Source organism: Capra hircus, chromosome 11, assembly GCF_001704415.2.
Source record: "Capra hircus breed San Clemente chromosome 11, ASM170441v1, whole genome shotgun sequence".
Lineage (NCBI taxonomy): Eukaryota > Metazoa > Chordata > Mammalia > Artiodactyla > Bovidae > Capra > Capra hircus.
The window spans coordinates 105,489,533-105,504,224 of NC_030818.1; the positions used below are offsets into that span (position 1 = coordinate 105,489,533).

A 14,692-nucleotide genomic window follows, 5' to 3' on the forward strand; every position below is an offset into this window, starting at 1 on the left:
GGGCCCGCCTGGACCCACAGCAGGCACCCCTGGGGAGGGGGCTACTCACCCCAAAATCGAAGCAGTTGAAGGACGAGCGGAAGTAGCTCCTGGGCCCCAGGCCGTACATCTTCAGGGCCATCTCTGCAAGGAAGAGGCCCAGGAAGACAAACTCTGCAAAGTCTAGAGAAGCCGGAGAAGAGGGGGGTTAGCTCACGGCCTCCTCCCGCCTGGCTCAGTCCAGACCGGAGGGCCCCAGACCTCTGGGCCGATCCAGGGGGCAGCTTCCAGGCCTGGTCTGCGGCTCTGAGCTCCAGCCTCAGCCCAGGACAGAGCAGCGAGCAGAGAGGACGTGACGCAGAGAGGTGCTCCTTCCAGCTTGCAGGCGAGTGCCCAGGCTCCCAGGACCAGGTTCGGGAGTGAGCTCTGGGTCAAGGGCCCAAGTCTCCCAGGAGACCTAGGTGGTCAGGCAGGAGGCATCCAACCCCCCGGAGATGCTGGACGGCCTTGGACCCTCCCTTCTCCTTTCAGTCTCACTCCCTGACCCACACACTGACTGCAACTGGAGTCCCTCTGCGAGGACCCTGGGCCAGAGCACCAGTTTCTCTGCAAGGACCTCCCTGACCCTCTTGGACTCACAGCACCATGTTTGGTTTTAACTCTGTTCACAGGCTCACCCCACTAAAGGCAAGCATCCTTACCACCTAACACCCCCAGACCCCCACAGTACGAGTCTCCCAGGAGGCACCCACACTTGCTAGGGGCCCTGGGGAGTCACACAGAGACCCCTGTGGGTGTGGTGCCTTCAGCTTCCTGCAGGCTGGGCCCGGCAGGTGGCTGTGGTGAGCAGGGCCCGCTTCAGCCCAGGGATCCTGCCGCTGGTGGTGCTGACCCTGCTGCAGGGCTGAAGGGAGGCCACACTGGACCCGAGGGTCATCCTGGGAATTCAAGGCCCAGAGACACTACTCCAACCCAGCCTAAGGGGAGAACAAGCAGGGTCAGAGCAAGAAGAACAGTCCAGAAGCTGTCTGAGGCCGCAGACTGCAGGAGACACAGCCAAGCTTAGCCCCTGACTGGCTGGCCAAACCAGGAATTCCAGGGATCAGAACAAGGTCGCTGTTTTTCATCCTCCGCCCAAAGCTGGAATCCATGCATCATTTCAGAGTGAGCCAAAGGCACTGTGGCCTCTGACCTGGGGCCAGGGAAGCAGAGCAGGAAGGGCAGAGCCCCCACAGGGGGCCAGGGGCACAGGGGTCCAGCCACCAGGCAGCCACCCGCCCGGCGGCCCCAGGGCCTCTGGCAGCCAGACTGGTGGGAGACTGGCCCTCAAGAAGCTTCTGTTCAAACGGAAGGTGGAAGAGAGGGTCACACACGTCCTGCCCTCCGGGCACACCCTGAAACTGTTCTCCCCCATGTGCTGCACAGGCACACAGGCCTCCCCAGGCAGCTCTGCAGCAGCTGAGACCCCAGATGAGCAAAGACATCAGCTCCACTGCCCACTGGGCAGTGTGCCTCACGGAAGCGTGATGGTTCATACGGCCCAGGAAGGTCTCAGGTAGGCGGCCCAGGTACATGGACAATCACCACCTGCCTGGCCTCTGAAGCCAGTCCAAACGCCAGCAGGGTACCCGAGCCGTGCCCAGGATGAGTAAGGCGATGGCACAGCAGCCCTCCTGGAGAAGCCATGCGACGGCTGTGCCCTGAGTCCAGCTTGGAACATGAGCCCCTCGGCCCCTGCACTCCAGGGCCTCACGAGGGGAGCTCAGGTCTTGGAAGGAGAGACCGCAGAGACAGGGCCCCTAGCTGCCCCACCCAGACCTTGGAGCTGAAGCTACCCAGTGGCCCGTCTTGCTCCCCTTTATTGGAACCAGCCCAGGAAGTGCTGAAAGGGAAGCTCTCCAAGAAAGGGGGCACCTGGAACACAGCCTCCACAACATGCCCACTACCCTCAGCTTCATATGCTCAGCCTCCCATCAGAGGCCAAGAAGGGGCGTCCACATGTTCCCTCCTAAAGTACTCATTCAGCCTGCAGGCCCTTGCGCTGCCCTGAGCTGGCCCCAGAGACAGCTGACCCCTCCCTCCAGGAGGTCATGGGCTCAGGGAGCAGAGCAACTACGTTATAGTGTCTGTGCTGTAACAGGAAGACAGCAACTGTGGGGACAAAGGGACAGAGGAGAAGGTGGCCAGGTCCATCCGGCCAGGCCCAGGGGTTCATGGCATGACAGCATCCACTCTCAGGCCCCCTTCACCATCTGGGCATCAGTCTCGGGGTCCTTAGTGCCTTGGGGGTGGTGCATTTGACAGGCGGACAGCGAGGTACATGGCCAGCCTCAGGCCAGGGCCCCATAGTGAGCTCTGATGAAGGGGGCTCCCTTTAGGAGAGCCCCCACTTCTGCCTCTGCCTCCTGCAAGGCCTGCCCTCCCGGGGCACCTCAGCCCACCTCAGCTTCAGCCCAGCACTGAGCAGATGCCTCCAGACCCAGCAAAGGCCACCCTTCCCTCCAGCCATTTTCCCTGGGGGATGCTGATGAATGCAGACGTTTCCAGGAAACCACAGAGAAGATGAGGCAGTGAGGGGGCAGATTTGCAGCCAGGGACGCCTGCGGCCCGGCCAGCACCTAGGCACTTCCCACCTCATGCTCCTGACATCAGACACGCAACCAGGCCGTGCAGGCCCCCTCCAGCCCACTCACTGGGCAAATCTCCAGGCAGGAGCAACCGCAAGACAGACTGGGTACCACCGGCTTCTTGTAGGAAGAAAAGGCCTAGCTCGGAAGCCCCAGGGAGCAGTCACACCACTGCCCGAGTGAGGAGGAAGCCCTGGCTCCCCAGCCCCTGCCCAGCCCCCAAGGGTGGGATATCGCAGCCTGAGGACTCAAGGAGACATTGAATTCAGTCCCAAGCCAGGTCCCACAGCAAACCACGGGCCCAGGACACGTGAATCAGGGGCAGGGCACCCGGCTCAGCGCACACACGATGGTCCCCTAGCCTGCCCTCCCCACCTGGGAGCCAGCCGGGGCCCCTCCTGCTTCTCCTCTCTCTGCCCGTTCCCATCATGCCAGCAATGGATCGCAATCGAAGTCTGGGAAAAGCCTGGAGCCAGCCCCCAACACAGCCCTCCCCACCCACATTTTCGGGTGCCCCGGGGGGCCATCCATCCAGAGCCCTAAAGAGCCCAGCAGCAGCAGCCCGGCCTCGCGGTCAGAGCTGCCCAGGCTCCGTGAGGCTGGCCTGCTGGGGGCCGGGACTGGGAGCCAGGAGGGCTCTCTGGAGGAAGGCTTTCCTGGGCGTCTAGGCAGCCGCACGCATACAGGGAGAGTGAGACGGAGGGAAGAGAGGGAGGCACGTGCAGAAGCCCAGAGCAGGCTGTCTCCAGATCAGCCACGAACACGAGTGGCTGACCCGGGGAAGGGGTGGGAGGGGCCCCTGACCGCAGGACAGAAAGCATTCATACAGCGTCTCTGGAGGGCTCGTGAGGCAAAACGAACAAGCAAGCCCTTTTGTTGCACACGCCCTGCAGGGCCCTTGGGTGTGAAGGAACCTGGTCCCTGGGAAGGGGCCTCAGCTCTTCACGTCCTTGGAACTATAACCAGGTCACGACCCAGAGCCCCTGCTGTGTCCTGAGGCTCATGGACACGTTTGCAATAATCCCTGGTCAAGGACACGTCCAGATCCAACCAACCAAGAAGGAAAACGGAAACAACTGGAAGAGCCCTGGGAGACCCCTGGGAACCAAGACTCTCCTCAGGAATCCAGGGCAGACGGACCCCTTAGCTCCGGGGTCGAAAGCCCGTAGGGCAGGAGACATTGTCCCGGTTCCCCAGACCCCTCACTAGTTTCCCACTACACCGACGGACGGGGTCTAACCAGACCAGCCCAGCCTCCTGGAACCTGGGCCCAGGCCTGGGCACATCAGGCTTCCAGCAGAGACCCCCGGAGCACTGTGGTCGGCACAGGGGTCCTACCCAGGGCACCCCAATGCCACAGGCTGTGGGCTGGAAGCGTTCCCGAGGAGGCGGGCCCCGGGAGGGCGGGGCCCAGCTACGTACACAGAGCCGTGGTGAGCCGCTGGGGCTGCTGGTAGTGCACGATGGCCACGCACAGCGTGTTCAGGGCCACCACGCACAGCACCGCCCAGTAGAAGCTCTGGGCCTTCACCAGGCGCCGGATGAAGAACCGGAACATCTTCTCCTTCCTGCGGAAGTATGACGAGCTCTCCGTCTTCCCGCTCTTGAGACTGGCTCGGGCGAAGGGGGACCCTGCAGGAACAGGGGCTCGCTGAGGGTGTGGGGGACCACCGGGCCCCAGGACACACTCTCCCTCTGCCAGTGTGAGCCCTGCAGACGCACCCTCCAGGACGTGCGTCCCCCGCCCACAAGGACACTTGCTCTGGCCTGGCTCAAGGCACCAGCTTCCATCTCGGGTGCCGTGTGCGTCAGATCCACTACCACCATTGGGCTAAAGGGCCCTGCGCCCCTGGAGTGGCTCCTGGCCACACCCCTGCTTCACAAACGAGGGAACCAAGTGCCGGGGCGGTCTTCCTAGCTGCTGGGCCCTGGCTGGGAGGCCTGCACTGAAGCAGGCCAGTGGTCCCCAGCGCCCCAGCCGCCTCACAGCAGGGCAGTCCCCACGATCCCAGGGCACTCTGATTCCTGGCATTACCTGGGGAGCCCTGCTGCTCCTGGCCCTTCCTCCCTCCATAGCTCCGGGGCCAAAAGCCACTGACCGCCTGCTTTTCTAGCAGTTGCCTTGGAACACAGCCTAGCTCCTTCATCTGTGTCTGGCCTGGCTGCAGACTCTGGCCCACAGAGCCCAGAAAGTCTGCCCAGGAAGCTGCTCCTCTGCCCCGACTCCCCCGCCAGACCCAACTGCCCTCTCCCGCTCCCGTGCCCACAGCGCCTGCACTGCCCCCCAAGGGGAGTGCCTTCCCCCCGGCTCCTTCTCAGCTCCGAGCCCACCCTTCTCCAGGCTCCAGCAGCAGGCCTCAGCGCCCCAGCAATCACACCCTTGTGCCAACTGCACTGCGCGGGCTCTGCAGTCTGTTCTTTGCCCGAGCCCCAGATCAGACTGAGCTCCGGGGGGCAGGGCTGCCCGCTGCGCCCCCAACCCCTGGTGCCATGTGACAAGGGCATGAGCGGGCGTCATGGGTGCCTGGGGGCCCTGAGTGCCCCCAAGTGCTCAGACACGGGCGGCTCGGAACTCCTGGCCTAGCCGCAGCCCCTGGGGAAGAAGCGTGGAGCATGCTACACAATGGTGGGCGTGTTTGCACAGGGGGGTGTGTGTGTGCAGACTCAAGAGCATTTTCAGGCTGCTGTCTTCCTGGATTCACTAAATGAAGATGGGCCGAGGCCTCTGGAGCAGCTACCTCACACAGAGAGACGCTGTGCACCAGACACAAGGCGGGTCCTGAGGAGCACCTGTCAGTCAGCCTTTGTCGGGGTGAGCAGGGCCCTAACGGGGAGTTCCCAGCACTCTAGAGGCCACACCCACATCCCATCCTCACCTGCAGAAGGCGCTGTTCCAGCACAGCCTCTGGCTGAGCCAGGACACAGCCCCCAGTCCCGTGACCTGACACCAGCCAATGCCAGGTCCTCGTGACTGGCTCGTCCAGCACGGCCTCTTGGCCAACCTTGCCAAGGGCTGCAAAATGCCAAGGCCACAGCCAGACACACCCACTCCCTCCTCCAAGACAGCCATGGGGCAAAGAGGGAAGACAGGGACCCAGTACAGGCAAGGAGAGGCCTGCACACAGGCAGAGCCCACACAGACCCACCGGGGACCCACACACTCAGGATCCCCAGACACTGCCGTTTAGAAACAGTCACACACATGTGCTGCCCAGCACACCCCGATGCTGACCACACCCCCAAAGACACACTCAGATTCACACAGGCACACACCTGCGATCACACACAGCCCCACTCTGGGAAGGCAGGTCAAGAGAACATGTGACTCAAGAAAGCACGTGGTGCACACACGCGGCCAGTAGGACAAGCAGCACCCTCTCCAGGGAGACTCCCTGCTGGACAAGCCCCGCGAGGCCAGCTGGCCGCGCCCAAAGGGGGCCTCAGGGCTGCGGTCCTCTCACACCCCGGGCCCGGGGGGCCTCAGGGTGTCCCGGGCTGGGGCCCTGAGGACAGGCGGCACTTCCCACGAGCAGCGCCTGTATGCTCACAGCAGCTCTGGCGAAAGGGGGGGTCTGCAGTAGAAGTGAGAATGTGTCACAGTCAGAATCCCTGCTTTGGGCGGAAACCTGCAACATCAGGACTTCTAGGCTTTGTGCGTTTTCCAGGTTCCACTTAATCAGCATGTATTCTTCACGATAAAAAGGCTTTTTCCGCAAAAAATACACATCTTCACACTGGGGGCAGCTGGGAATGAATGAACGATGAATGACAGCAGAATTAAGCCCCAGGTAGAATGGCGTGGGTGCCTGCGCACACGTGGGGTCTCTGCACGAACCCAGGTGGGGTCTCATTAGTCAGCGTAATGTCTGCGCCAGCCCCGCTGAGCACCGTCCCTTCGACGACTGCCCTGAGTGGGGCACAGAGGCACCGGGCAACCGTGACCTGCCCCTGCCCCCACCATCCCACCGGGGCACAGGCACAGATCACAGGTGACAGGCAGGCAGCGCAGGACGCCTTCCTGCTTAGCGGCTGCATTCCTCGGTGTGGGAGGCAGAAGTGATGTGGACTGGATGCCAGGCACGTGGCCATGCACCCTGTCCGCCTGACAGGCACATGGCTGGCACACCCTCGCAGCCAAAGAGTCCTCACTGGTAACAGACACGGGGTCTCACGGGGTTCTGGGGGTTAAGGAAACCATGCAGGCTGACCCATCGGGCCTCAACCAGCAGCCAGTATGGAGCTGCGGGGAACCCAGGAGGTGCCAGGCCCTATATCCAGACCCGAGGGAAGCAGACCACCTGAGGCCCCGAGTGCAAGGAGCCCCTTGGGCTCTGCAGGGTCCCAGATATGGCACAGAGCCAAAGCAACCAAAATGAAACCAAGAGAGAAAACGAAACTCCTCCCAAGTCATTCAGCAGATGAAAGGAAAGACGTTCACTCTTTAAAACGCAAACTAGGAGCCTGAAGATGCAGCAAAGCCATGTCTTAGATAAACAGATACAGGAAATATAAGAAGGAAGAAATCAAAGGAAAAGGCTGAGAGACACAAAGGAGCACAGGAAGCGGTAACACAAAGTAACGGGAATTCCAGGCTCAAAGAGAAAACGGAAAGGAGGTTAAATAACTGAACAAATGGAAAAAAAACATTCCTCCCATAGGAAGACCTGAGCTGCAGGCCGAGAGGCCCCCTGGGCTTCAGACCCAGGCAGAGGGCATTCCAGGAGGGGCAGTATCTGCAACCAGGACACCAGGAACAGGGCAGGGACCCCCGCAGAACCAGAGAGAACAACCACAGCAGCAGAGGCTCTCTCGTCAGGAGAACAACAAAGGGCGCCTGAGCCTGTGCAGAAGCCAGTCACCCGCCTACACGCCGCCTAGCGGGGTGCCAAGAGACAGCCGAGCAAGACAGAGCGGAGCCCGCGGGCCCAGCGACCGCAGAGGAGACAGCACCCACGCGGCCGCTCGGCGGGAAGGCCGAGGCAGGCCCGCGCCTGCCCGGGGCGACCAAGGGCCTGGTGACAGCGAGAACTAAGTCCCCAGGACATCTCCCACCAGGAATGGGGAACAGGGAGGGAAACACTGCAGATGCTTCCTGGGCTGAGGGTGGGGCAGAGAAATGCAAAATACAGCAATTCAGTTATGCAAACACTACATCTCGGTGGTAAAGAGGGTAGGGAAACATGAGGACAGAACAGAAGATGTTTCTAATTCTGGGAGCAGGGATGGAAGGTCATCATTTGTGGAACAGAAGCAGGAAGAATCGGAAATTAGCAGAGGGGAGAGCATGATGAACAGCAACCTGGTCTAAGGGCAAAGCAGGAAAGATAGAGACCACAGTATCAAACACTGACACCAAATGCCAAGGAGGAGGGGAAGAAGTCACGGATGCCGACCCTTGCACTAAGCAGAGACAGGCTGGACTCCCCCATGAGGAACAAAGACCACAAGGCTGGGTTAAAAAAAAAAAAAAAAGCAAAACCCAGTTACATGTTGTTTGTAAGAAGAACACTGAAAATACTTAATATCATAAAGAGTTGAAAATGAAAGGAAAAGCAAAGATACCAAGAATGCGAACTAAAACCCAAAAATAATGGCAGCAATGAAAAGTAAGACGTTTGCTGTCAGACAAGGGATTGTCCAGTGGAGGCAGTGAATGGACAAAGAAGGTTCTGTGTGATGATGGAACACACGACTCACACAGAAGAGGTAACAGCCATAGAAATATACAGCGGCCAAACGTGTAAACAGAAGCCAGGGAGCGTCATGAAAACGCAGCTCAAGGCCACGAGAGACACACAAGGGAGCGTCAAGAAAATGCAAATCAAAACCACGAGAGACACACAAGGGAGCGTCATGAAAACGCAGCTCAAGGCCACGAGACTTAGCACCTCACATTTGTCAGGATGGCTCCTTCCAAAAAGACAAAAGACAACGTTGGTGAGAACATGGGAAAACTAGATCTTCGTGCTCTGTTGATGGGAACGTAAATGGAGAGCCGCACTGTGGCTCCTCAAAAGTGAAACTGAAACCACCTGATGGCCCAGCAAGCCGGCTGCTGGGGAGACCACCTCTATCTCTGTCTATCTTGGGCTTCCCGGGTGGCAGCAGTGGTGAAGAATCCGCCTGTCAACGCAGGGGACATACGAGGTGCGGATTCAATCCCTAGGTTGGGAAGATCCCCTGGAGGAGGGCAGACAACCCACTCCAGTGTTCTTGCCTGGAAAATCCCACGGACAGAGGAGCCTTGCAGGCTACAGTCCACAGGGTCACAAAGAGTCGGACATGACTGAGCAAGCACAGCATGTATCTGTATCTGTATCTGCATCTATAGAAAGAAAGGTCTCCAAAGTAACTGAAATCAGAATCTTGAAGAGATCTGAGCTCTCCCATGTTAACTGCAGCACAATCCACAACAGATAAGACATGGAAACAACCCACTGCCCACCGACAGCTGAGTGGACAGAGAAAATGTGGTCTGTATGCACCACAGAACACTCTTCAGCCTAATAGAGAAGGGAACTCGGCAATATGTACCCACACGGAGGGGCCTTGAGGATGACATGCCAAGGGAAATGAGCTACCTTCAGAAAGACAAATGCTTCGTGAATGACTGCACGCAGATGAGGGGTCTAAACCAGTGAAATTCATTACACCAGAGACAGGACAGTGGTGACCAGTGGGGCTGGAGGGCTGTGAACAGGACCAGGGTGCCGGTGAAGCGGGATGGACAGGCTCTGCAGACCTGCTTCCCAGCGCAGCACCAGTGGCCAACAGCAATCCACCACACACCTGAAACGTAAGAGGATGGGTCTCACGATGTGCTCCGATCACACACACACACACACACACACACACACACACACACACAATTTTAAGAAAAAAATACAAAAGAAACTCATTAATAAAAAATGAAGTGGGAATGTTCTAAACACCTCTTTCAGAACTGAACAGATTCAGGAGATGAAACATAAAGACCTAAAGAACTGGAAAACACGATCAACAAACCTGACTTTGAGACACACACCCTGATAACTCTCAAAAGCGGAGCATACACAGAGCATGCTTCTGTCAATGAAACTTTCTAACGTCAGTCATGAAGTTGGAATCTGAAAACTTCTAAATATAGAGATTTACTGGCCACATTTCCCAATCATTATCTGATAAAATTAGACATAATAAAAAGATGGTCAAAATATTGCTGCTTATAACTCAGAAGCACATTCCCAGATAAATTTTGCCTCAAGAGGAAAGTAAAAAAAATTGTTATCTGGAAACCAGTACAGAGGGGAATTCATATCAAAGCTCTGTGCAGAGGGAAACACGCAGCCTTAACTGCTTTCACTGTTAAAGAAGAAAGAAAAAAGAACAAGTTATACATTTTAAGAAATCAGAAAAATAATAATAGAATAAATCAAAATAAAGTAGAAAGATAAATCTAATAATGACTAAAAATAATAATAAAAATGAAAACAAAAAAATAAGGAAATCTACAATCTGTTTATTTTAAATCATCATTAATACATACTAAGCTTACATGATCCTAATTAAGAAATTAGAAATCAAAGATAAATATACTGACAACCAGGAAAAAGCAAAACCAAACTTGACACAGTCTAGTCGGTCTCAGAGCTTTAAACGCCTTCTGCAGCCGGAATGCCAGCCCCTAACACACAGAGTGCCCAGCTGACACCCCACTGCATCTCCAACGTGCATCTCAAACTCAGCACAAACTCAGAACCAAATTCTAGTCATTGTCCCCCCAAACGCATGGGTTTCCAGTCCCACCCTCCTGGGCAGGGCTCCTCTGTGGACACTCCCTGCAGAGCTGTCCTTGATGTCTCTCTCTGCCTCATCTCCACGTCCGACTCGTCAGAAATCCTATGGGCTTGTCCTCAAGATAGATCTAGAATCCAACTGCTTAGTACCCCCGCCCCCAGCACTGGGGTCCTCACAGCAGCCCTTGACCTGGTCCTGCCCTGCCCTCTCTGCATGGCGGGCAGTCTTCAGCACCCCCCTGCAGCCAGATGCCACCCTCCTCTGCAAACCACCATGGCTAGCAGAGTCCACACTGGGCTCCAGACCCCCCCGGCGCTCTCGTTTCCTCCCCCGCTGCCCCAGCCCTCCACTCTGCTCCAACCACACTGGCCTCCTGGACTCTCCTGCCTCCGGGTCCTCTCACCTGTCTAGGGATGTTCTGTGTCCTGGTAAGTTCACCTGCTCATTTCTTCAGCTTTTTACTCAAAGGTGACCTTCTCAGGGCCTGTTGTAGCCACTCTATTTAAAACCCCTACATCCTCAGACCCTTTGAGCCCCCTCTTTCTCTACTTTTTTCCTTTTCACACCTAGCACTGGAATGGAAACTCCAAAGATGAAGGCTTCTGAATCTTGTTCAATGCTATAGCCCAATGCCTCAGGCACCTCCCAACACATCTGGGCACTTAGTATCTGCTGAGTGAATGGACCAGCAAAGAACTGAATGAAGGAGAGATGAGAAGAACACAAGAGAACTCTACATGCAGTTCTATAGAAACAAGCTTGAAAGGCAACAAAATGGAATATTTCCGGACAAAATGCAACACTGGTCCATACTCTTTTCCCTGGTGGCCCAGACGGTAAAGAGCCTGCCTGCAACGTGTAAGGCCGAGGCCCAGTCCCCGGGTTGGGAGGGTCCCCTTGAGGAAGGAGTGGTTACCCGCTCCAGCATTCTTGCCTGGAGAATGTCATGGACAGAGGAGCCTGGCAGGCTACAGTCCACGGGGTCGCAGAGTCGGACACGCCTGAGCGACTAACACATTCTTTTCATTTCTTAGCTAGATGGGCTCACATTTTTATTTCACCTTTAAAGAAAATATAATTTAGGTGTCATTTAAACTATTCCAAGCTACAGGAAAAGATTTTTTACCTCTCTAATTCATTTTACAAAATCATAATAAAAACTTTTTTTTAAAAATTTAGGTAAAATAAGAATAGAGGGACCATTTAAATATTAACACTCACTATAAATCTGAAAAAAATTAAAATTCAGATCCACAATATATATTGATTGGTCTCCTATTAACAAACACAAACAACCCAACAGAAAAGCGTAGAGTACATGAAAAGTCACCAACACCCAAATTCAAATGGGAAAGAAACACTAAAAAGAGGTTCAAAATCACTAGTAGTGAGTGAAATGAGAATTAAAATTGCCAGAAAATACCACCTTATAATCATCGAATTCCCCTCAAACTGGGAAAAGTCGAGAGTAGCTGCAACCTCCAGGCAGGACGAGAACAGAGGTGTTCCTGCACTGGGGTGAATGTGTGATCACAGACCCTCTGCACAGCGGGCAGCGGCCGCCCTGGGAGGTGCCAGCACAGCCTCCCTGCAGCAGCCCTGCTCCTGGGACCCAGCCCACGGGGGCGAAAGCTCTGCTGAGCAAGGACAGATGTTTAAGCAGCTGATTGCAGGTAGTGGACAGCACACCAGGGACGCTGTGAGCACCATACAGGAGCAGATCCTAATTAGACCAGCTGGTCAGGGCGGGGGCGTTCCAAAAGGCACCGACGGGGAAATTTTGTATAAAACTGTTCGGCCAAAAAAGGTCCCTCTAGTCAAGGCTATGGTTTTTCCTGTGGTCATGTATGGATGTGAGAGCTGGACTGTGAAGAAAGCTGAGCACCGAAGAATTGATGCTTTTGAACTGTGGTGTTGGAGAAGACTCTTGAGAGTCCCTTGGACTGCAAGGAGATCCAACCAGTCCATTCTAAAGGAGATCAGTCCTGGGTGTTCACTGGAAGGACTGATGCTAAAGCTGAAACTCCAGTACTTTGGCCACCTCATGCGAAGAGCTGATTCATTGGAAAAGACTCTGATGCTGGGAGGGATTGGGGAGAGGAGGAGAAGGGGACGACAGAGGATGAGATGGCTGGATGGCATTGCCGACTCAATGGACGTGGGTTTGAGTAGGCTCTGGGAGTTGGTGATGGACAGGGAGGCCTGGTGTGCTGCAATTCATGGGGTCACAAAGAGTCGGACACGACTGAGCAACTGCACTGGACTGAACAGGAACTGGATGTCTGTAAAGTGAAAAGACCCCAGAAGTCCACAGCATGTGTGGGGGGGGGGAGGGAAGGGGGTCTTCAGTTCAGTTCAGTTGAGTTCAGTCGCTCAATCGTGTCCGACTCTGTGACCCCATGAACCGCAGCACGCCAGGCCTCACTGTCCATCACCAACTCCCAGAGTCCACCCAAACCCATGTCCAGCAAGTTAGTGATGCCATCCAACCATCTCATCCTCTGTCATCCCCTTCTCCTCCTGCCTTCAGTCTTTCCCAGTATCAGAGTCTTTTCCAATGAGTCAGTTCTTCACATCGGGTGGCCAAACTATTGGAGCTTCGGCTTCAGAATCAGTTCTTCCAATGAGTATTCAGTATTGATTTCCTTTAGGATGGACTAGTTGGATCTCCTTGCAGTCCAAGGAACTCTCAACAGTCTTCTCCAACACCACAGTTCAAAAGCATCAATTCTTCAGCACTCAGCTTTCTTCACAGTCCAACTCTCACATCCATAGATGACCACTGGAAAAACCATAGCCTTGACTAGACGGACCTTTGTTGGCAAAGGAATGTCTCTGCTTTTTAGTATGCTGTCTAGGTTGGTCATAACTTTCCTTCCAAGGAGTAAGCATCTTTGAATTTCATGGCTGCAATCACCATCGGCAGTGATTTTGGTGGTGGGGGGCGGGAGAGTGGTATGAGTGTTATCTGAGATGAGCATCTAGAAGTGGGAAGGATAAACCCCAAACTACTGACATGGGCTTACTGAGGACAGAGAATGGGGAGTGTAAATAGATAAACAAATACACAAATGACTTATTTGAGAGCTCAGTCTTCCAAATGTAACAATATAATGGGAAGCAGCTCATTCAACTCAAGTCCACTAGGGACTGCTGGAGATCAAGGAGGTGCAGTCTGGACCTGACTTGGTGCCTGTAATGCGAAGCGGTCATTGCCAAGTACACCCCCTCCCCATGCTGCCAAAGGTGGAGGCCCAGGGCCGGGTCCTCCTTTCCCACAGAATGCACAACCTCAGGGCATTCAGTGGGAAAGGCCCAGGCACTTCAAGGTGCTAGGATTCTGGCACCAGGCTAAGAGGAAGGGAACTAAAAAGATGAAAGAACCAGGCTTCCCTTTCACTCTTTGAGAAGCAGGGGATGAAGCCAAGGCCTCAGAGGCAGCAGACCCAAGGAATATGGGAGATACACAGAGCTTACAAGAGAGATAAAAGAAACTTTCAGTCCCTACAGCAGCGACGCACGCAGTCCGCAGCCTCGGGATGTGCCAGAGGTCTCCAGTCCACACAGGACAGCAAAGCCAAGAACAGCCAGCCGGGAGCCAGCAGTGTGCTGAACTGAAGGAGCAAGAGGCAAACAAGAACTCCAGGAGCCATGCGTGCAACCCACCTCAAGGCCTGGCCCCAGGAAGACATCTCTACACCGGGCGCCCTCCCTCCTGCCGTCTGGCAGACACACCAACCTGGGGCTGGCCGACTGACTTGGGGTGGGGGGACGTTGGGGAGGGAGGGAAGGAGGAGAGCCAGGGTGGCGAGGAGGGAGCGGGTGCGCACCCCACACAGCACACCCCCACAGACTCACCCACAGCACAGAGGTCTGCAGAGCGGCCCTCTCCCTCCTCCGCATGGATCAGGTCGTTTCGGCTCCTCTTGGCGGCTGCTCTCTTCAACACTGCTTTAGGCAAAGGGTGCGCAGATGGCGTGAGTGCAGCCCGGCTGGCTGATCTGCCTCAGGGCTGGGCTGTCTCCCAGTTGCCCACTCCCTAATCTCCAGGAACCAGCAGCCTCTGCAGATCCCCCCTCCTGAAGCCAAGGCTGGTGGCGGGAAGGATGACGCCTGGCCCCCATGGCCCCTCTCGGTCCTCAGAGCAAAAGGGACAAGGGATTTTGAGGTCCTGCTTGTCCTTCTCTCCACGATGATGTCCGTGGGGAGGCCTGGCTACCATGGGGACCAGGAAACTTCCAAGCAGGGCAAGGCCAGGGCTGTAGCCGGCTGCCCCAGCAGCCCGCACTCCGAGGGCAGGTGAGACAAGA

At 55.9% G+C, this 14,692-nt stretch overlaps 1 protein-coding gene across 2 annotated transcripts in view; it reads right to left on the reverse strand.

Moving 5' to 3' along the window:
- CACNA1B (calcium voltage-gated channel subunit alpha1 B) overlaps positions 1-14,692 on the reverse strand; it is a 217,778-nt gene that overhangs the window by 125,963 nt on the left and 77,123 nt on the right. For both annotated transcript variants that reach the window (XM_018056199.1, XM_018056200.1), the window contains exons 10-12: positions 14,241-14,330; positions 4,029-4,238; positions 50-162 (exon numbers count right to left, since the gene is read on the reverse strand). In XM_018056199.1, coding sequence (XP_017911688.1) covers positions 50-162; positions 4,029-4,238; positions 14,241-14,330 — 413 coding nt within the window. The remainder of the gene's footprint in view (positions 1-49; positions 163-4,028; positions 4,239-14,240; positions 14,331-14,692) is intronic.